This window comes from Otolemur garnettii, unplaced genomic scaffold, assembly GCF_000181295.1.
Source record: "Otolemur garnettii isolate 467f Iridium unplaced genomic scaffold, OtoGar3 scaffold00120, whole genome shotgun sequence".
Classification (NCBI taxonomy): Eukaryota; Metazoa; Chordata; class Mammalia; order Primates; family Galagidae; genus Otolemur; species Otolemur garnettii.
Window position 1 is genome coordinate 606,014 of NW_003852515.1, and position 22,693 is coordinate 628,706.

At 37.9% G+C, this 22,693-nt stretch overlaps 1 protein-coding gene across 1 annotated transcript in view; it reads right to left on the reverse strand.

The window, feature by feature from the left end:
- The window catches only part of FRY (FRY microtubule binding protein), a 251,083-nt gene that overhangs the window by 170,377 nt on the left and 58,013 nt on the right, over positions 1–22,693 (reverse strand). The window contains exons 3-4 of the mRNA XM_003797632.2: positions 18,870–18,923; positions 429–568 (exon numbers count right to left, since the gene is read on the reverse strand). Coding sequence (XP_003797680.1) covers positions 429–568; positions 18,870–18,923 — 194 coding nt within the window. The remainder of the gene's footprint in view (positions 1–428; positions 569–18,869; positions 18,924–22,693) is intronic.

The following is a 22,693-nucleotide window of genomic DNA, read 5'->3' on the forward strand; positions in this document are numbered from 1 at the left end:
TCACGAAGGGACTGAGGTACAGAGAGGTGGTCAGCTGCCCAAAGTCAGTGGGCTAACAAAGCACAACGAGCGCTCAAGGTTACCAGAACAAGAACTGAAACATCTCATCGCGTCAGGCAAAGCCTGCAGCTAGCATTCTGCTCTGGGCATAGACTGGAGAGGAGAGGGCAGAGGAAGGAAGCTGGCAAGAGGGCGACCTGACACCCTGTCCCCACTAATGCTGAAATAAGTCTGTGTATGAACTTTGAACTGGGATTTCTGGCTGTGACTTGGTGTCGCAAGTGGGTTCCCTGCAACAGACAAGGGGGCCCCCTGCAGCACCTGCAAGGTATGCTCAGAAGAGTTAGAACCTTATAACTCTTATTTTTATTTACATTTCTTTAAAAAAAAAAAGCCCAAACCATAATTCTAACACAAAAGAAATGTACCTTTTTGATTTATTGCTTGTTCTTGGTCTGTATTCATGTGATTCATCCTCAATTCCGTTTTGCCTTTTATACCAGTCAAATAATGTCCGCAGAATGGAAGGCAGGCAGTACTCAGAAAGGGAGCTCATTGAGCTGATGACCTACAGAGAGAAAGGCAGGAGATTAAAAGGCTTTGGGGGCACTGCCAATTACTCAGAAACTTTTTATTTTCCAAATAACCCCAAGCACTCTTCACTACAAATTTTTCTTATTTATCACAGTTCTTTCTTTCATAACCTTTATGAGTATATTCCCCAGAGCCCAAGTCGCTTAATGCTGACAGATGTTCCTCATATAATAAAAATTTTGTGGTTCAAGAATGTTAATTACTTTGACTCCTTTCATTCCAGAAATCAGATGTTAATTGCATACAGGTTATGAAACTGCAAAGAAATTATGTTTTCACATTCACTTACTACAATACACTTCTTAAGTCCTCAAAAATACTTACAGAAATAAATATATTAATATAATTACATAAATTGTGTAAGTTAAATAAGCGAACATATCCCTTCCAAATAACCTAAGTGGTAATAACAATTTATTTTTTGGGGTTTTTTTGCTAATAATCATCCATTGACTTGAGGTATGCCCCAAATTAGACTCAAGATATGAATGGGCAGCAATAGCTTACCCTGTATTAAAAGCAAATTTATTACTTCTTTAAACAACAAACATGCCTTTGATAGACTCATGATTCTAATTTTCTTTTCTTTATTTATTTTTTTATTGTTGGGGATTCATTGACTGTACAAGAAATCAGGTTACAACGATTGCAGTTGTTAGGTAAAGTCCCTTTTATAATTGTGTCCTGCCCCCAAAAGTTTATTCTAATTTTCTTATCTGGAAAGATTCCTGATCTTTTACTAATTACCACAAAAATATCAACCTTAATAAAGACCTTATGCCATCTGCAAATATTAAGTCAAAATGTGTCAGAAATCTAATATAAAACCTAAAGGTATAAAACGGCTGAAGAAAACATAGGAGAAAATCTTTGTGATTTTTGGGTTAGGCATGGATTTCTTAGTTATCACCCCCAAAGCAAAGCCCATGTCAAAATATGATATACTGAAAGTCATCAAAATTAAATTTTGGTTTTAGAAAGATAATTGTTAACAAAGTGATAAAGGACAAGCCACAGACTGGGAGAAAATATTTGCAGAACACACATCTGATACCGGGCTTGTAGCCAGACTACATAAAACTACAAGGAGACAGGTTTTAAGTATCTAGTTAACAAACCAAATAAGTAAATTGTGATGCCCCGTGCTAATGAGAAGTGACAACACGGACATGTTCATACACTGCTGACAGAAGGTATAATATATCTGGAAGGTAATCTGGAAATACATACCAAGGACCTAATAATGATCACTTTCAAGCAGGCCACTCTTAGAACTTATCTCAAATACATAATTAGAGCTGAGTAAGAAATGCTCAGGGCAGCATTATTTGAAGAAAAGGAAAAGGAAATAACCTAAATATCTTACTGTATGTAAATGCCTTTAAAAGATATGGAATTTACTGGGGACTATTTATTCAACCATTAAAAATCACATTTCAAAAATATTTAATAACACAAAATGGTCATATAAGTAGAAAAGGAATGATGAAGTATTTAATTGGTATGATCTCAATTTGGTATAGACACTATATGAATATACAGAAAATAAGACCAAGAGGAAATAGACTTAGAGTGCCTGTTTAGACCAAGGGTCTCAGGAGAGAGAAACCACGAGGGAGAGGTCAGTAGGCGTTTAAGAGAAATGAAGGTAGGATTCTAGCTGGGCCTTTTATCTAGCCTTTAGAAAGGACAGAACTTTGAGATGAGAACCAAGGTAAAAAAAAAATAAGCAGAGACCTGAAGAAAGCAAGCCTATAGTAATGAAGGCACAAAATAACTGTTGATAACAATTATAATAATCAGTGTGATGAAGGTTTTATGTGACCTTAAAGAAGAAATGTCTGGTGGGTAAGAGTTTGGTTTGCCAGCATGAAGGAACATTTTTCATCTTTAGAAAATATTTTTGCGGGCAGCACCTGTGGCTCAAAGGAGTAGGGCGCCAGCCCCATATGCCGGAGGTGGCGGGTTCAAACCCAGCCCCGGCCAAAAACTGAAAAAAAAAAAAAAAAAATTTTTTTTTTTGAGTAGGGTTATAAGCCCACAGAAATGGGGAGGTTTAATCTAGCAGTGAGTGGTGTGGAGGAGAACGAACACACACACACACACACACACAAATCTAGCAGTGAGTGGTGTGGAGGAGAACGAACACACACACACACACACACACACACACTTGAATTGCTTGAGGTTCTTACAATGGTTTCACACATGTAGTGATCTCGGCCTAAGCCAGAGAGATGGCAGAAGGAGTGGAAATCCTTAGTTAACTTAAAATATTGCTGCAGTTAAGCAGGCCAGGCCTAACTTCCTTTTATAAAACTGGAAATGAAAGCAAAGGAACTAAAGTGCTTCATGTCAACAGGATTTTCCACTGTCACCTTTTAAAGCAGCCTGAGATTGAACATTACTTTATCCTCAGATTCGCCCTCTTCATAGTCTATTTCATGCTGTCTCTCCTACAATGATAGTTATATGCACATAAACAATATTGTATATTGTCTTTATGGGTTACTTACTAAAATAAGTAACCCATATTAATCCATAACTAAAAATAAATAGGCTATTTTATCCATTGAATTTGACCTGCCCTGTGAACCTAGTCAACATTAGGGTTTTTTTTTTTATTGAAAAACAGTCTAATTATGTTAGGAAGGAGCCCTACTTTTCCTGACTCCAGTAACAGCCACAGTGAAGATGACATATTTTCCTGCTGGTGGATATAAATAACAGAAGTAACTTTTTGGAAGAAGGATCATCATAGTGTGTCAAGGGAGTAATTTACGAATTCTTTCTAAAGTTATCCCAGCATCATCCAAAAATGCTTTGAATGAGGAAATGTAGGGGTTCCTTCCACAGAGGAAAAGGGGTCAAGATTCAGTCTGACTAGGGCTTAAGTTTCTTAATTATTGCATATGTAATATAATCCCAAAGCGCCTACTATTGTATTTCAGTAATTTAAAAGTATTTGTGTTACTCTGGAGGCATCTATGGGGTCATGATGACTAAATGTTAATGTGGTGTCCTGGAAGGTTTCTTGGAATGGAAAATAGATATCAGGGAAAAAAAAAGAAATACAAATAAAGTCCAGCGTAGAGTTTAGCTAACAATAATGTACCGATATTGGTTTCTTAATTGTCTAATGCGCTATGGTAATGTAAGATGTTAGCAGCAGGGGAACCAGCAACTGTCTGGACTATCTTTGCAACTCTTTTGTAAATCCAAAGCTATTCTGAAATCACAAGTTTATTAAAAAATACTTATGTGAGATATTTAAAAGGTCCATTATGCACTACATAATTTCTCTCTTCTTAAAAGAGATAGAAACTACACAATATCTCTATCTATAAAAGAGATAGAAACTTATGACTTTTGACTCCTAAAGTATCTTGAGGTAGAACACACAATGTTCAGCTACTGCACTCAGGTGGAATCCCCATTCTCCCTTCAGAATGTCTGGAGTGTTCATCAAATTACTATAATACAGTTTTAAATATTTTTTTTCTGTCAATTAAAAAGTCACCCCGAAGCCATTCTTGGTATTAGATCTACTGGGCGCACTTTTCATGGCAAAACAGTGAGACCATCTCAGAAAGGATGAAAGGTCAGCATGGGGTGGATGTGTGTGTTTTTCCATCTTTCTGTGACTGCCCTTTTGAGCCCAGACTTTCAGGAAGGAAGGGTGGAATTTGCAAAGACCTGGCCCTCAAAGCTCAGGAAGGGAGGAAGGTCTAGCTGGCTTCTTGGTTACTCAACTCCTTCATTTACGGGAAGCAGAGCCAATGGTGAGATGAATTCTAGCTCTGTGCTGCTGCTCAGAGGAGGCAGGCCCATTTACAAAGCTGTTCTTGTTGCGTTTAAATGATCATATTCTTCCACCACAGATGAGCTAGGTACTGGGGAGCATGAAGGGATGAAGTGCACAGAATTGCAGAATTATTTCATACTGATGTTTTCTATTTTGAGGGGGACAGAGAGGAATACTGAATGTACTTCATAAATGTTTTAATGTTTACTTTGGCGTTTTATGTATACATAGGCTAAAAGAGACTGTTATGCTGTAGTTAAGACAAGGATTTCTCATAAGCATTTTATTTTACTTACTAAATACAAAAAGGAAAACTTCACACATAAATATTTGAATAATTATTCAATGGAGTCATTCCATATTTTACAGTAATAAGGCTAACTTCTCATAAATGGTGCATTTAACAAATAACTTTAAAGGAACTCCACTGATGGTCTGATTTCTCAAATTCCCATGGTCAAGTAACTTTTGGGACATGCTACTTACTGCATAAGACCATGAAGTACTAGTATACTAAAGTAATTTGAAATGCTATTTATTTCTCCTTGGTCACATATCAGATACAATATCTAGATTATAATATTCGATGAATAATGGTAGACAACAAAGATTTAAGCACAGTTTATTATAAAACCTTAAAATTATTTAATATAAAACTCCATATATTACATATATCTTTTCGTGCCAATTATGGAAAGATCAGTATTTGACTTTGATAAATTGATCTATTTTACAGAACACAGTGTTCCCCTGGAGAATGATTTACGAAATTCTGACTAACATTAATATAAATCCAATGCCAGTTAATTTATTTTTACTCTTTAACTGCTTACATTTTTAAAATTAATTATTAATTAATTAATTAATTATTTTTGAGACAGAGCCTCAAGCTGTCACCCTGGGTAGAGTGCTGTGGCATCACAGCTCACAGCAACCTCCAACTCCTGGGCTCAAGCAAGTCTCCTGCCTCAGCCTCCCAAGTAGCTGGGACCACAGGTGCCCGCCACAACGCCTGGCTATTTTTTGGTTGCAGCCGTCGTTGTTTGGCGGGCCCGGGCTGGATTCGAACCCGCCACCTCGGGTGTACATGGCTGGCACCTTAGCCACTTGAGCCACAGGTGCCGAGCCAATTTATTTATTTTTAAGACAGAGTCTTGCTCTGTTGCTCTTGGTAGAGGGCCATGGAGTCATAGCTCACAGCAACCTCAAACTCTTGGGTTTACGTGCTTCTCTTGCCTCAGCCTCCCAAGTAGCTGGCACCCGTCACAATGTCCGGTTATTCTTTTTTTTTAGGGATGAGGTCTTGCTCTGGCTCAGGCTGGTCTTAAAATCCTGAGCTCAAGCAATTCACCTGCCTCGGACTCCTAGAGTGCTAGGATTACAGGAGTGAACCACCACTCCCAGCTTTCATTTATACATTTTAAATAGCCATTCATGGAATTGTAGCATTAGAATAGAATTGTAACACTAGAATTGCATCTCCTTCCTTTTCAGGAAATTACACTTCCCAAGACAGTAAAATGTGATTTAAGCTCTGTGGTAGGTGTTTGGATATATTTTACCAAGTGTTTCCTGTCTTATACATGACATTTTTAACACATTTAACATATCTGTGACATATCTAAAATGTCACAAAAAACCATAAAATCTACAGAGAAACCGTAATAGAGTTTTCTTAGAATGTTTGAGCAAATTATCTGGAATTTATAGGTGTGACACCAGTAAAAACATTAGGTCACACTGAATTGCAAATAGCTACAAGTTAATGTTCTCAGAACTGACTGACCCTTTATATGCCAGGCTTTCATAATTTCACTGGTGTATTTGGGCAATGGGGATAGATTTGGGTTCAAGATGCAGTCTGTCACTTATCAGGTGTGTGAGTGTGGCTTGTCACCACTTCTCTGCATCTGTGTCCTCAGCTGTAAAATGGGACTAAGAACACTTCACTGGCATTTAATGATGACAAAATGAGATGCTATAAAACAAGGGGCCATACTAGACCTTAAAATAGATATGTTTAGACATCAAATATATGTTTCCTTCTTTCATTTCCAAATATGAAAACTGAAGCAACAGACAAAAAAAGACAGTGGTGAGAGCACAGGCTAAGTTAATGATAGAAGGAATAATAGGAAGTGATAACAATTTTATTCATCAATATGTCACTTTCTATGTATATTGTGGGAACAAAAAAATAAAAGCCCCCCCCCATTCCTTCTGTAAGTGCAAACTCCAGGGGCCTCCATTAGAACCCTTCAGGTTAGTTTGTGTTATTACACTCACTAATAGCTTATGTCAGACATTACCAAGCATTAGACCTATAAGACCTACAAGGTAGCGAATATTTGGCTCCCTGAGTTTGCTGCAGCTAACAGCTCCAAAGCCAATGAGAAGGAACAGTAAAGATAGTAACTTGGAACTATTCTGAAACCAGAAATCAATCAGCTGAATAAAACCAATGACTATAATGTCCAACACATCCACATATTAGGCTCAGGAGTTTCTCAACCACTGAGAAAAGTGTAGAGCTGAAATAGAAATGAAAAATGAACACAACCGTTGGCAGGAAGTCTAAGTATCAAGCTCTTACTTCCTTCAAAGAAGGGTTCTGTAAAACACCAGCAGCTTCATAGGACCCTGTCCTCCCTTTCTCATCTAATTACCAGTTTATCTGTCCTCCTCCTGCGGGATGCTCAATCACTCGTGCATTGGTGATGCTTCCTCTTCCTGCTTCACTCCCAACTCTGATTTCTGCTCTTGCCACCCTACTGACACCTTCATCTGAAAGATCAGCAAAGACAAACCCAATGGCCAACCACTGGCCTCTTTTGCAGTCATTTCTCCTGAAGCCTCCTCAACAAACGGCAGTATTTACCAGGTGCTCCTATGATGCTGCCCTGTCTTAGCTAGCCTCTCATACCTTCTCTTATGTTCTGCATGGTTCCTTATGAAATGCCAAAGCATAGTACATCGATTCACCTGTCACAATAAGGATATGAATTCTATTTCTGATTCTGATTGTTTTAGCACAGGCTCCTTTGCAAAGCAATCATAATTTACTATGTAAAGAGGAAATAATTACCACTTACTGTATGAGGCTATTTCAAGAGACAAAGATAGAGCAATACTTCAAAGACAAAAAGAACATGCAGCGTACAATTGTATCATTAGATACCACATATGCAAAGTCTAAAGCCAGGGGCACAGAAAATCAACAAAAGAGCATGTGCATGTAGCTGGAAGGTATGTGAAAAAATATTTAGTTACTACTTTATTCAGCAGCCAGAATGTCCATGTCTGAGTATAAATGTATGTAGTGACTGTCACTAATAGGTAAGGGTTGCAGACTCCCTCAGGTCAGCGGCATTTGGAGTGCTGTTTTTCTCTTTTTTAAATGGGTTAACTTGATATTTGAGCTGGATCTGATCACCACCCACCCAGGCTATATTTTCACTGAGGAATCTGAAATAAAGCGCCATATCCTTTATATTTAAAAAAGAACATCTGTAAAATTTGATAATACAAGAAAATCACTTGGATCTAAGTGGTGAGCTCACCATGCCTTTCATTTGCTGTTCACTTTCCACAGATCACACACAGGAAACCCATCACTAAGTTCAATCACCATGTTCTAGCACACTGCTTTTCTATGCAAGTGTGTAAGTGTTGCCAGTCATGATCAGCCACTGTACCTTAGCTGTGACAGCAAGTCTCTTAACCAGTTAATGTGACTTGATTTACTATGAAAAGGTACTCTACAGGGTATCCCAAACCTCATCTATAAAGTCACCATACATACGGAAAGTGAGGAATGGTACCTATATGTACCTTTATTTACAAATCCTTCACATTACAAAATATTCTCTACATGTTGGCCACCTCTTTGTAAAATTTTGTAATGAATATTTTTTGTAAGTATAAGTTTAGCTACAATTTCCCATTTTCCCTATATATGGCAACTTCTGGGGGTGACTTTTGGGACACCACATACATGTCAACAAATAGTCACTGCAGCAAAAAGCTCTCTCAAAGCCGCTTCCAGTGAGCTCCTAACTGTTAACCTCTAGTTCTTCCTAGTCTCACCTTCCACAGTGTTCCTTAAGCAGCTATTTTAATGGGCCTGTCCCTGCCCTGGAAAGTTGTCTCCCACTTTTTTGACCACCATTTTCCTGGCCATTCTTTTGTGGATCCTACCACCTGATCTAAAACTCTATAGGGTATTTTTCATTTACTCACTATATTCTCTTTCTAGCTTGACTCCCTGTTTAGTACCAGTAATTCTTAGATTTGCTCTTTTGAGATAATTTTATATATCTTTGTTGTTTTTCATTCTTTTTTTCTCTTCTGTTTTTTTTTTTTTTTTTTTTTTGCTTTTAAAGGCGCAAGCAGAAATTTATTGAAAATTTGGAGCAGAAATCTTCAATGTACTCCACACCACCTTTCCTTTGGTTGCTTAGGAGCCAACAGGTTATTGAAATTGCTTGAGACAACCTAGTCCAACGTTGGAAATCAAAGGGAAAAAACGGAACTAGCCTCTTACAAACTGACTGTGTATTTTGAAATAGCCTATCTTCCAGCTCACTGATTCTTTCCTTTGCTGGATTCATTCTGCTATTTGAGAGCCTCTAATGACTTTTTTAGTTCAGCAAATATATTTCTCAGTTCCTATATTTCAGTTTGACTTTCTTAATTATTTCGATCTATGTTATATTTCTCTGGTAAATTTCTGAACTAATTTTCTGTGTATCTTGGAGATCTTTAAGTTTCCTTAAACTACTATTTTGAATTCTTGGTCAGACAGCACACATACACTGTTGTCTTATTATGGTCAGTTACTGGATTCTTGCTTTGCCCATTAGGGGAGATTATGGTTCCCTGTTTGCTGTTGTTTCTTATGAGTATATGTCTATGTCTTTGCCTTGAAGAATTAATTATTTATTATAGTCTTCTGTCTGGCTTGTTTTGGATTTTATTGAATATGTTTGCTTAGCAATTCTTTATAGCTAGCTCACCACCTCCTTTGGGCTTAAGCCTAGGTTTTCTTTGGCCCTAGTAAATGATGGGAACTCTGCCCTTCCCAAGTGGGGAAAGTTTCAGAGGGAGACTATCCTAGCAGTGTGGAAAAACTGACTAGGAGTTTGTACCCGAGGATCTGTGGAATGAACTTCCCGTAGCATGGTGCTGCTGAACAGCTACTCTGGTTTGCCTTCTCCCTTGGCCAAGTTATAAAGCAGAGTTTTGGGGAATGAGAATGATAGTTCCATTCTTCCCTTTGTCTCTACATGTCCTCAGGGATATTTATCACTTCAGTTGATTTCTAGATGAAGGCAAGGACAAGTGCTCTAACAGGGAACCCAGGATGATGAAGAAGTTGATCTCCTTCGATCTCACTTTTTTCAGCATAGAAACTGAGGTAAGGGGAAATTCTGCATATACTTGGTGCTGAACAGAATGAAGGGGTATGGCTGATGTGGACGTCCAATTCTCTTACTGTCTTCTCAAAGTTTTTTCACTTCTCTGTGGCTCTAGGAAATGTATCATCTTCACATTTGGGTTCTGAGATACTTCTGGTGATAATCTTGGCACTGTATATTTGCTTTTGGTTTTCTATGAGCGGCAGTGAAACCAGCATGCTTCTCCACCACCATTTTGAAGTTCCTACTCTTTCTAATTTCTCAGCATTTGTTGAGTGACCATATAACTGAATGAGTCCCAGTTATTTCTGCTGAGATAGTTCACCCTCTGTGAAAATTCAGTATGTATAGAACTGATATATAGCCTTCTCTGCTTGAAGAGCTCCTAATCCACAGACAACAGCCCAGACTCCTCATCAAGGAGGAAGAGTGACCATCATGATGGGCCCCACTCCACCTTCCCCCTTGGTTCCCAGCCACACCCCTGTGATCTGCTCCTTTTACCTTCAACTTCTTTATCCATGAGGCCCCTCCACATATCCTAACCCATCTTGCTCATCTGGATAGCAAGTGTCTTTTGAGTGTCACTCTCCTCAATTGTTTCCTGTGACACACTCATTCACCTTCCTGGCTACATTAACGGCTGCCTTATAGGAGTTCCTAGAGTACTTGATACTCCTTTGATAGCCTTTACATTGTAGTATTATTTATGTAGACATCTGTCTTCCTTTTAGGGTTGAGAATTCCTTAAGGACAGGAACTATATCTTATTAATTTGGGGGATTCTATTAATCCTTGCAGATCTTAGTATGCTTTAGGCATTCATTGTTTCTTGAACTGAATGAAAATTGCTCCAAATAGTGATTTAAAACTAGAGTTACCTTTTGTTTCTCTTTCACTCAACCAATATTGATTCTTCTTATATAACTGTCCTTATAATCATCCCTCCTTGTGAGTTTCACTGCATTCATTTTAGTTCAGACCCTTTTACCCTCAAATCCTTATCAATGTCAAGTTCCTGAAATGCTTCCAACCTTCAAGGGTTTCTCTATTACCCCTTTCATGAACATTGTCTCCTCTGGGCTAACATCAAGTTGCCACTTTGATCCCTTTAATACTGGTTTGTACAGAATAAATCCCCAGGCATGGGCATTAAGATCTTCCACAATCTGAACCCTTCCTATCTATGCAGGCTGATCTGGTTCCTAACACTCCTTGACTGCAGGAAAAATTTGTGTCTCGGTGGAAAACCACAAGGTACTCTCAAGGACTTACCTGACTCTGAGTCTATGGGGGCTCTGCCCCTTTTAATACTTATGAGCTACTTAAAACTGTGTAAATGGTAGATAACCAATAACAATACAAAGTAATTCTTATCTATAGACACAGAAAAACTGTCCAGTGAAGGTTAACATTTTTCCCCCAAGTGGAAGAAGCCAGTTTTGCCTCTCATTGCACATTTATTTCAATGTTCTTTATTTATATTTATAAACATGACTGTTGTATTTGGATTTTCTTCTCAACAAGTTATAATATCCCTCGTTAATAAGTTAAACAGACTCCATGGTACATGCTTATTTTCTATCTGTATCAGATATAATGTATGATTTTTGTCTGTTCTTTAAGATTATCCTTTGACAATACTTGCCTTCTGCTCCAAATAAATTGATCCATTTATCAGTCCCCCAAAGATAATTTATAATGTCATTTTTCTGTGTATGGCCTTTGTATAAACTGTTCCATTCTTCTGTAATTTCCTACATTCTTTACTCGCCATCAACACCCAGCCACATCTTACTGATTCTTTTAAGTACCTGATAAACTACATTCTCTTCTAGAAAGCTTTTTCTAGTGAAGCAAATGACTCTAAAATGCCCATCTTCTGTCCCTGAAGTCTCATACTGTTTACTATCTACATCTTGCATGAGACACTTGGCACACACACGGGCCCATGTCCCAGCTATTTGTGCAGTGCCTTATTGTTGTCATAAGGGTCTCATGGAAAAGTGATGTTGCGGAGAATAAGCACGCTTATTGAAATTGTGTTTTAAATAAAGGTGATCATCTGCTCACTCAGGCAAAATGGTGAGCTTTCTTTATTTACGGTTGGTTTATATAGGGAATCTTGTGCATGCGCACTATATAGCAATGACCTCATTAACATTCATTACAATCCCTCTGCACATGTGCATCGGACATCAATGACTTCATTAATCCATTTAAACATCTTATGAACACTCGCCCTGTAAGTACCTCCTCCCTGGTAATCTAATAATCCACCCAACATAAACCTTTAAGCATAACCCTTTCAACATAACCTGGTTTAACATAACTTAATGAAGAACATGTCAGTCATTACTTTTTTTGTTCTTATCTGATGAAGCCTGAGGCTATGAGGGAAAGAGAGGATTTGAATATCTATTCTACATTTAGAGGCAGTTACTTCAAATCTTTAAGCAAAGCATAGAGAAACTTCTTGGGCATACAGGAATTTGTGTGCAAACCTCTGTTTCCATGTAGGCCCTAAGTCAGGGGGTTTTTTGCTGGAGCCTTTTATAAGGAATTCTCAGGCTGGACTTCTCAAAAGCCTTTCATGAGCCCAGGTTTCATCTGTGCCATTAGATACCTGTATGCATTGGGTAAATTCCTCTTCTCTTGAGGTCTCCTAGCATATTTCCATTCCCAGACCCATCAGCAAGCGACCTTCCTCACTTACCACAGATCAGGAAAGGTTACTGATAGGTATCTGCCCAGTTTTCCAAATGGCTTTTTCATTGGCCTTATAAAGTCAACCTTAATTCCTTAATGCAGTCTGGAAATGCTATTCCAGCCAAAGCCTTGGTCATGTTAGGCCTGCAACTAACCCAGCCATATGGGATTCTACCTCAGTTTCTCACGAGTGTGCCTGCACAAAATCTTTTCACTGCTTTTTCTCAAACGGCATTTTTGGCCAGAGGCATATAGGCATTTCACCTATATCTTATCATCCTCTTCTGGGTCTGAAGTTCCTGCAAAGTGGAATGCAATCCTGGGGACCTGGGTTCCTGAGGACCACATTCTTATATCTTTGTCCCACACAGAGCTTTGGATGCACACGCGTATGTACACACAAACAATCAATAAACGTTTTCTAAATCAAAGAACTTCATTACTAGGACAATTTTTCATTCATTTTACATGGCCTGATGGTTAATTTAGCCATTTAAAACAAGCTAGTAGCAAGATACATCTTCAAAATGCTGGTGAAAATCTCCTCTACCTTTATTAATTCTTATTACTGGTGTGACTTTCTCATTGGCAGGGACTAGAGGTTATAGCCCATGTGGCTCTGCACCTCTCTTGCCTGGTCCTTGCAGGCCTCCCAGGCTCCCAGGGCAGGGCAAAGCTTGTTCTCTGGGGTTCACCTCACACCTGGGCCTTCTGCATTAACTTATGTCCTAGCCTGGGGTTATCATTTCTCTGATTACAGTTTTATTTACCTCTCAGGAGGCACTGTGCTTCATTCATGTTTATTTCCATAAACTGGCATAATACTTGGTATGTGGCTGCCACATAGTAGGTACCATGTAAGCATGGGTAAAATTCAAGTTTATGAAACTTGTGAAGAGCAAAATTCTGGGAATGAGGTTAAATGAAGAGCTATTAAACCAATAATTAAGACTGTAAAAATACAAAAGAAAATTTAAGAAAATAAGATTTAGCCTCTTAATATATACATATATTTAAATTCAAACTGGAAAATTGACAAATTCAAGGAGAATTTCACAGTGAGAAAAAAAGAGGTATGGACTGTAAATTCTTTTAGTTTTATTGGGTGTTTTAGCAAAATAGCTAGTGGAGACAGGTAGTTGTTACCCAATACCCAATCTTACAGCTAGATGTGGTCATATGAGTAAGATCTGACCAACTGGATATGAGTAGAAATGGCATATACAATTTGGGAGGATATTTCTTTTAAATAATTCTTTTTCCATTTATTTTTCCGGCTGCCTGGAATACAGATGTAATGGCTGAGTGCCAGCAGCCATACTCGACCTTGGGAATATAAGCTTCTATATATAAAAAAGAAAAAAATACTATCTTCTGAACTGATTTCTTCTATACTTTTTTTTGTTGTTGCAATTTTTGGCTGGGGCCAGGTTTGAACCCACCACCTCTGGTATATGGGGCCAGCACCCTACTCCTTTGAGCCACAGGCACCACTCTTTCTTCTATACTTTTTCAACATAGTGAGAAATAAACTTTTGTCTTGTTCAGGAAGATTTTACTTCATCATTTGCAGCCAAACCTAATTATAAATGATGCAGGATCTTGGATCCTTTACCCCTTGAAAAATCCCACCTGAATTCTCATCAACCTAGTTTTCAGAACCATAAACAGGTTATGTAGTAAAAAGATCACAGCTTTTATAGTCATAACATATGGATTCCAGTCTTGGCTCCTTTAGGTTTTAGTCATAATATTGGGCAACTGTTCTGAGACGCATTTTTACTACATGCTATATGGAGATGATGGTATCTTCTTTTTGGAGTTGTTGGAAGAATTAAGTGATGTCAAGTGAGATATATAATAAGGGGCTTGGTAAATTATAAAGTATTACATGATTTTTTTTTTCTTTGCTTCTATTTATAGGAAGAGGAAAATGAATTACCGGCTGGTTGAGTGGAGGAGTAAACAGGGTCATCTAGGATTGGTGCTGAGGGATAGCTCTTCATACCCTGTCATTTATGTCAGTGACAATTAGGGGAGAAATTGATACAAACAAGGACCGGTTGTGTGCTGTTCAAAATATGTACTAACACAGTACCTATCCTATGGAAAGTACTAAATAAATGTTACCTCTACAATGACTACTATAGCTATGATTACAGCAATGGACTTTACACCACTCTAGGTGGCATCTCCAGTGTGTTCATTTCCCATAGACAGACCTCTGTAGGAATCCAGATTAAAATCCTATTGTCTGGAATCAGAACAAGGGGAATTATATAATTTAAACGTTTATACGAAAAGATTAAGAGACCTTGATATATTTAAGGATTCCTTGCCAAAGGAATTGTAATTCTTATAATTTGTTGGTTGCAACAGTAGATAAACATTGCTTTAGTCTGTTTTGTGTTGCTGAGACTTGGGTAGTTTATTAAAAACATCACAAGTTCCCAAAGCAGCAGATGCTGGCATGAGTGCAGAGTGAAGGCAACACTCATGCACTGTTGGTGGGAATGCAAATTAATACAGCCTTTATGGAAAGAAGTATGGAGAGTCTCCAAAGAGCTAAAAGTAAGCCTTGCATTTGATCCTGCAATCCCATTACTAAGTAACTACCCAAAAGAAAAAATGTCATTTTACCATAAGGATATTTGCACTTGAATGTTTATAGCAGCTCAATTCACATTTCCAAAGATGTGGAACGAACCCAAATGCCCTTCAACACATGAATAAAGTAATAAACTGTGGTATATGTATACCATCAAATTCTATTCATCCATGAAAAGGTGGAAATTTTATATCTTTGTAACAACCTGGATGGATTCGGAGAACACTCTCCTAAGTATCATAGGAATGGAAAAACAAGTATCATGTGTGTTCAATACTAAATTGAAATTAGTAGATTAACAATTTTGTGCTCACTTGCGAGAAAAACTCGATTAAATTCAAGAAGAGGGAAGAGAGAGAGTTCAACAAGTTCCCACCCAATGCACAGGTATCTGGCACACTTCCCTGGGTGAAGGAAACAACTACAACTTGGACTTGACCTTACAAATGCAAACAATGAAACCTAATTCTGTGTACTTTCATATTAATCTGAAAAAAATAAAAGAACAGAAATTTATTTCTCATAGTTTTAGAGGTTGGAAGTCCAAGATCAAATCACTAGTAGACTAGTAGGTACATTATTTGGTGAAGATTCCTCTCCTCTTCCAAATGGCACTCCAAATGCCATATCTTCACAAGATGAAAGGGAAAAAGAGATCAGAGCCCTCTGCCAAGCCCTTTGATAAAAGCATGTAGTGGCTGGGTGAGGTGGTTCACACCTGTAATCCTAGTACTTTAGGAGGCTGAGGTGGGTGGATTGTTTGAGCTCAGAATGAGATCAGCCTGAGCAAGAGCAAGACTCCATCTCTACTCAAAATAGAAAAACTAGCTGGGCATACCTATAGCCTTGCCTAATCATCTTTTAAGGCCAAACAGTATCCCATTGCCAACACCTGAATTTGGGCAGGAACACATTGAAAACATAGCAGGCACTTTCAATAGTTAGTTTGCTAACTTTTTTTCACAAATCCACAGGTGAACCAAATTTCTGTCAAGCTCCTCTTAGGCCTAGGAGTCTTGGAATATATTTAGAATAAGATAAACATTGTAGATTGTCTTCTCTCCTGGTTCACATGTGAGTTTATGATTTAATGATCAGAAGACAATCCTACAGGTTTTATTTGAAAGTCCTTAGCGACCATCTTACTGTTGGTTCAGTCCTAAAGTGTCTTTAACATGTAGAGATATGTTACAGGCCAGTGCTCATCAAGCTTTAATGTACAAGTGAGTCCCACAGGGCTTGCTAAGACGCAGATGCAGTAGTTCTGGGGCAAGACTGAGAGGCTGCAGTTCTAACGAGCTTCCAGGTGATGCATCGGATGCAGATCTCTGAACAACACTTTGAGCTACAATGTTATAAGTAACATAGCTAATTAAGCATCACAGTTTGGATTTAAATACAGGTCTGTCAAATTCCAAAGACTATCTCTTTTCTACAATGTTGAAAAAGAAAAAGAAAACTGAACAATAAATGAAAAATCATACTTAAGACCAATTATATGGGATCACTACAGTATAATATGCAATGTTAAAATTTAGAAGAACTATTTTGCCAGAGAATAAAGAGGTACATTAAGCTAGAGAAAAATAACATTCATTTTTTTTTTTGAGGAAAAGACAGTGATAATTTAATAGGATAAAGAGACAAAGAATATATATCATAATGGGAAACTAAAGAAAACAGATGACAAATATTTAGATTCTTAAAGAGAATATAAAGAGCCACAACTTGCCACATCTCCATAATGGTGGTTCCAAACAACATGTACCATATTCCCCAAGGGCCTCTGACCCTAACACCTGCCAAATGCCAACAGCATCTGACAACATGACTACAGAGGAAGACAGCTAGATGCCACAGAGCGATGAGACCCATCCTCCATTTTGCCAGCATTCTAGAAAACAGGCAGCTCTGCCAGCAACAGAGAGCAAGCCCAGAGCCACACTGGACTTGGAAGGCTAAACATAATCATAAATGTGTGCGGTCTCCCTCAAACAGCAGCTCATAAAATAGAAAAAGGAGAATACTGTCTGCACAGTAAGGCATGATGTTTCTGGATCACACAAATCTGGACTTGTACAGCCAGATATTTCCACATTAAAGGCATTTTCAAGCCTTACAGAAAGTGTACTCTCTGTGTGTTCTTCATTAGACCCTAAAAAATACCATATTAGATTGGACAATGGTACATCCAGTAGGCTTTTGTATTTGACATTGGCAGCAACTGAGATTTTTGAAGAAAAACATGTTGTCCTCTTTTCATCAACTGTAGAGTTGAGGAAACATCACCAACACATCTCCAGCTTCCTCTGATGTCCTGGTACCTGCCATTCTTAAATGTTCCTGGGGCCTTCCTGAAATTACTGAACTAGAATCAATCCAATCCTTATTTCTTGTGTTTATTACTACCATTTAGAGCTGGGTGTCCTTTTGTTAGTCCTAACCTACTTTCAAAGGACTTTCTTTGTATTTATTCTGTCTTATTTTGCCCATGAATTATTTTCTCTGTTGGAATAAATAATTCATATATAATATGAATTATTTTCTTGTTGAACGCACATGTTCATGATTATTGGGGTAGTTTCTCTCCCACAAGATTGTGAATTCTTGAAGATCCAAAACTTACCCTAGATTGTATGTCACCAGTACCTAGCACTGTGTCAAGCAAATAGTAGGCATTCAAAAATATGTTGGATAAAAACAGGATAAGCTCCAGAGAGGAGATTTGATCGTCACATAATACAGTGTTTTTCAACCTTTTTTTGCTTCAGGGCACACTTGAACCTATAGTTAAACTTCCATGGCACACTTAAATTATATTGATCAAAAAAAAAAGTGGTTAAAAAAAAGAATATCCTTATTTGTGCCTTGAACTTCTTTGGAAAATAATTTAATTAATGATCTTTTTCTTTTACCTTTTTTTGGAGACAGAGTCTCTTTCTGTTACCCTGGGTAGAGTGCTATGGTATCATCTTAGCTCACAACAACTTCAAACTCCTGGGCTCAACCGATCTTCCTGCCTCAGCCTCCCAAGTAGGCACTCGCCACATTGCCTGGCTAATTTTTCTATTTTTAATACACATAGGGGTCTCAGTCTTGCTCAGGCTGGTCTTGAACTTTTGAGCTCATGCAGTCCATCCGGCTCTGGCCTCCCAGAGTGCTAGGATTACAGGCATGAGCCACTGTACTTGGCCTTAATTAATTATCTTTAAAACTTTTTGCACATAAGATCTTCTCATGGCACACCAGTGTGCCTCAGCACACCAGTTGAAAATAACTGACATAATATTATTTATTCAGATGAATCTCAAGTTTTTTAATGAAATTTCCTTTAAACTATCTTTTCTTCTTTGTGTGTTACAATATTTACTCATAATTTAGAAGTCAGAGTATTCCATTATTACACAAATACAAAAATATTCATTTAAGCTTATTTGAAATTATTGTACTTAGAATATTGATCTAAACTATCTTTTCTTATTTTCTTTAATTGTTATACAAAGATTTAGCAAACAACTGATGTTCTACTCATATTATCCAAATATTTCACAGTTCTTTCTTATCAAATTGATAGACATTTACCGATCATCTATGCATAGAAACCATAACTGTGAATGCTACAGGGCACAGTTCTTAAGGCCACATAGCCATATGCTTTTTGAGCATCTTGGCCTTGACTTTTGCTCCTTTTCAAATAAACATAAACCAGAATCAAGTTATATAACGTATCACATACTTGATCAAACTGAGGGTCTTCTCCACGTTGTAGAGATTTTGTCAATGGCTTTTCCTAGAAAGAAAAAGAATATATACAAGAGTAACTGTTAGAGTCTCTTAAATATTATAAAAGTAATGCCACTATTTTTACACTTTTTCTTGTTCATTTCTCCTTTTATGGAAGGGGGAGATGAAAGCTTTCAAGTGAGTGGGAAATCCTCCCTTCACTGTTCTGACCTTAATACGTAGTTTGATAATAACTACCACGATTCTTACTCTTCATCTTAACAAATACCTCTTTGACCAAAACATTAAGAGTTGATGCTTAGGAAGACTCCAATTAAAAACCACAATGAGATATCACCTCCCACCTTATCAAAAAGACAAAAGATAACAAATGTTGGCAAGGACTTAGAGAAAAGGGAGTCTTCGTACACTGTTGTTGGGAATGCAAACAGTCATTGTGGGAAACAGTGTGGAGGTTCCTCAAAAATGAAAAAAATGATGGTGACTATAGTTAATTCCAACACTGGGTATTTATCCAAAGAAATAAGTAGGTTGAATAGATATCTGCATTCCCATGTTAATTATAGCATTATTCATATCATTAATAACCAAAATATTGTCTGCAAACAGATGAACAAAGAAAATGTGGTATATATACATAATGAAATACTATCAGCCTTAAAAATAAAGGAAATCCTGTTATTTGTGACAACATGAATTGACCTGAAGGACATTTTTATATAAAGTGATATAACCCAGGCACAGAAAGACAAATGCTGCATGTTCTCACTTTTATGTGGAATCTAAAAAAGTTAAATTTACAGAATCAGAGAGTAGAATGCTGGTTACCAGGGAGTGGGGATTGGGAAGGGAGAACAGAAATGTTGGTGAAAGGTGACAGTTTAAGTTAGAAAAGAAAAGTATGTTCTGGACTTCTATCGTATAGCATGGTGACTATAGTTAACAATATTGTATTGTCCTGTTGCCTAAATGTATCCCCCCAAATTCATATGCTGGAAACCTAATTCTCAAGGTGATAGTATTATAATCACCTCTGGGAAGAGATTACACCACAAGGCCAGAACCCTCACAAGTGAGATGAGTACCTTATAAAACAAGCCCTAGAGAGGGCCCTTGTCTTCCTTTTCCACGATATGAAGATATAATGAGAAGACACCATCTATGAGGAGAAGGCTCTCACCAGACACCAAATCTACTGGCACCTTGATCTTGGACTTCCCAGTCTCCAGAACTGTGAGCAGTACATTCCTATTGTTTATGAGCCAGCTCATTTATGGTAATTTATTACAGTAGCCTGAATGGACTAACATATATTGTATACTTGAAAATTGCTAAGGAAGTGTATTTTTAAACATTCTCACCACGATAAAATCATCGTGTGAGGTGATGATAAATTAGTTTGATTTACTCATTATACCTATATCAAAACATCATCTTCATATTTCAAACTGTATATAAAAACAGCACACTGTACCCCATGACAGTATTAATGTACACAGCTATGATTTAATAAAAAAACAAACATCATGTTCTATACTATAAATATATAATTTTTATTTGTCAAATTTTTAAAAAAGAATCTGGGCTCGGTGCCTGTGGCTCAAGTGGCTAAGGCGCCAGCCACATGCACCTAAGGTGGTGGGTTTGAGTCCAGCCCAGGCCCGCCAAACAATAATGACGGCTGCAACCAAAAAGTAGCTGGGCATTGTGGCGGGTGCCTGTGGTCCCAGCTACTTGGGAGGCTGAGGCAGGAGACTCACTTGAGCCCAGGAGTTGGAGGTTGCTGTGAGCTGTGATGCCATGGCACTACACCCAGGGGGACAGCTTGAGGCTCTGTCTCAACAACAACAACAAAAGAATCTGATGCTGTTTAAGTGGCTCTGCGTTTTCAATGGAAACCATATAATAAAAACCATTTAGAATTTATTTGAAAAATTTTCGTATTTATCTTGAGACTTGATGCATAATAAAAGTTGGAAGTGATATACTATTCTATGTCCCTAGATTTGAAAACAAAATAAAGTCAATGTATTAGGTTGATATTGAGAGCCAGCCTACCAACCATACGTTTACTAGTTACAACTGGTGAATTATGGGGGAGGTGATTTGTCTAGCTTCACATCTAACCCTCTGCAAAAATAGTCCGGGTAGTGACAAGGGTCTATAGTGATACCTCCCCCTAATCATTTCACCATTGGTTATATTAGGATGCCTTAACTGACTTTCCAGCAGGACATTTTATAATCATTTACCCCAATTTGTATTTTGTTTTGTTATTGATCCAAAATTTGGATTCAGGATTGAAACCATGCTAACAATTATGTATCAAAAAGGAATAAATTTTACTTTGGCCAACGTAGGTGCCCTGGAAAGATTCAATATCTATGTTCTCACATAGACCTTGTCATTGTGAGTCTAGTCACTTCTTCAATTTTTTTTTAAGACAAACATTCACTCTATAGCCCTAGGTAAAGTGCTATAGTCCCCTGAGTATCTGGGACTATTGGCACAGCTGGTTTGTCTATTTTTAGTAGAGATGGGATCTTACTCTTACTTAGGCGATCCACCTGCTTTGGCCTCCCAGAGTGCTAGGATTGCAGGCTGAGCCACCACACCTGGCCCACTTCTTCAATCTTGTCCTTGGCTCACAAAGACGATACATATCCAGGGCAGAAACAAGCCCCTATCCACATCCCATAGGGTTTTTGTTCTTGAAAAAATGCACACAGAGGGTCACCCCAGAGATCTGAAGATTCACTAAGAGACTTATGACAGAGAGACAACTACTTTGTCTCATTTGCAAAATATACAGCTTCAAAATGTGTTCCTCTAAAATATAGAGAATATAGAGTAAACATTTTTTTTTCAAAGTATCCTATTTAGAACATACTCATGGGGGAGTAGATACAAAAATATAGGCAAGAACAAAGAAGAACAATTAAAAAAGCAACAGATTCAACTGACTGTACAAGAAGACAGTCCAGCAATTAAATTGGAAAGGATTTCCTGTATATGCGAAGGTTATAAGGTCATATAATGCCACCTGAAGTTCTTTGTAATATCAACCAAAATACAAGTATGAAAATTAAAGATGTGGAAACAAGTGTTATCCAGTCCCACAAATATCCTTGGAACAAACTCAGTCTTGACATTTGTATGCAACGTTCTATTGAGTCATCAATGCCTAAGGATTTCCACTATCTCAAATGCTACCTGCTGGGTGGAACACAGAAGAGTGTGTGATTCCTGCCCCTGGGAGAAGGGTCAGGGAGGGAGAAGTAATCAACCACTCCTTGTGAGTGTTACCTCTCTCCTTGTTCATTATTTAAACCTCAGCTCAATTATCACTTCCCCAGGGAAGCCATACGGTGACCCATTCCCCCACACCACGTCTGCCCTTCCCTGTTACAAGCCTGCAAATCTCCACATACTTTTCCTTTCATGGCACTTTCCATAGCATGAAGTCATGGCAGGGTGTAGAGCCATGTCACTTGCACAATTACGCATTCTTAAGTGATGTGCTGAGCACCACCCTTGCTAGGCAGCAAGCTCCAGAAATACAGTGACCTCTAGCTTAGGGTGACCAGACATCCTGCTTTTCAATAATTTGTCCCGCGTCCTGTGGCGTTTTTAAAAAGTCTCGATTTTTGGAAAAAATGCACGAACGGCTGGAAGAACAGGAAGGGAATATATGGTTTTCGGCTGCCATGTGGCTATTTCGCCAGAATATGAGTTTTATATTATTTTTGTTAATTTTATAATGTTAAACTGTAATAATAACAAATAATTGCTGAGAACTGATTATTGAGAACTGCT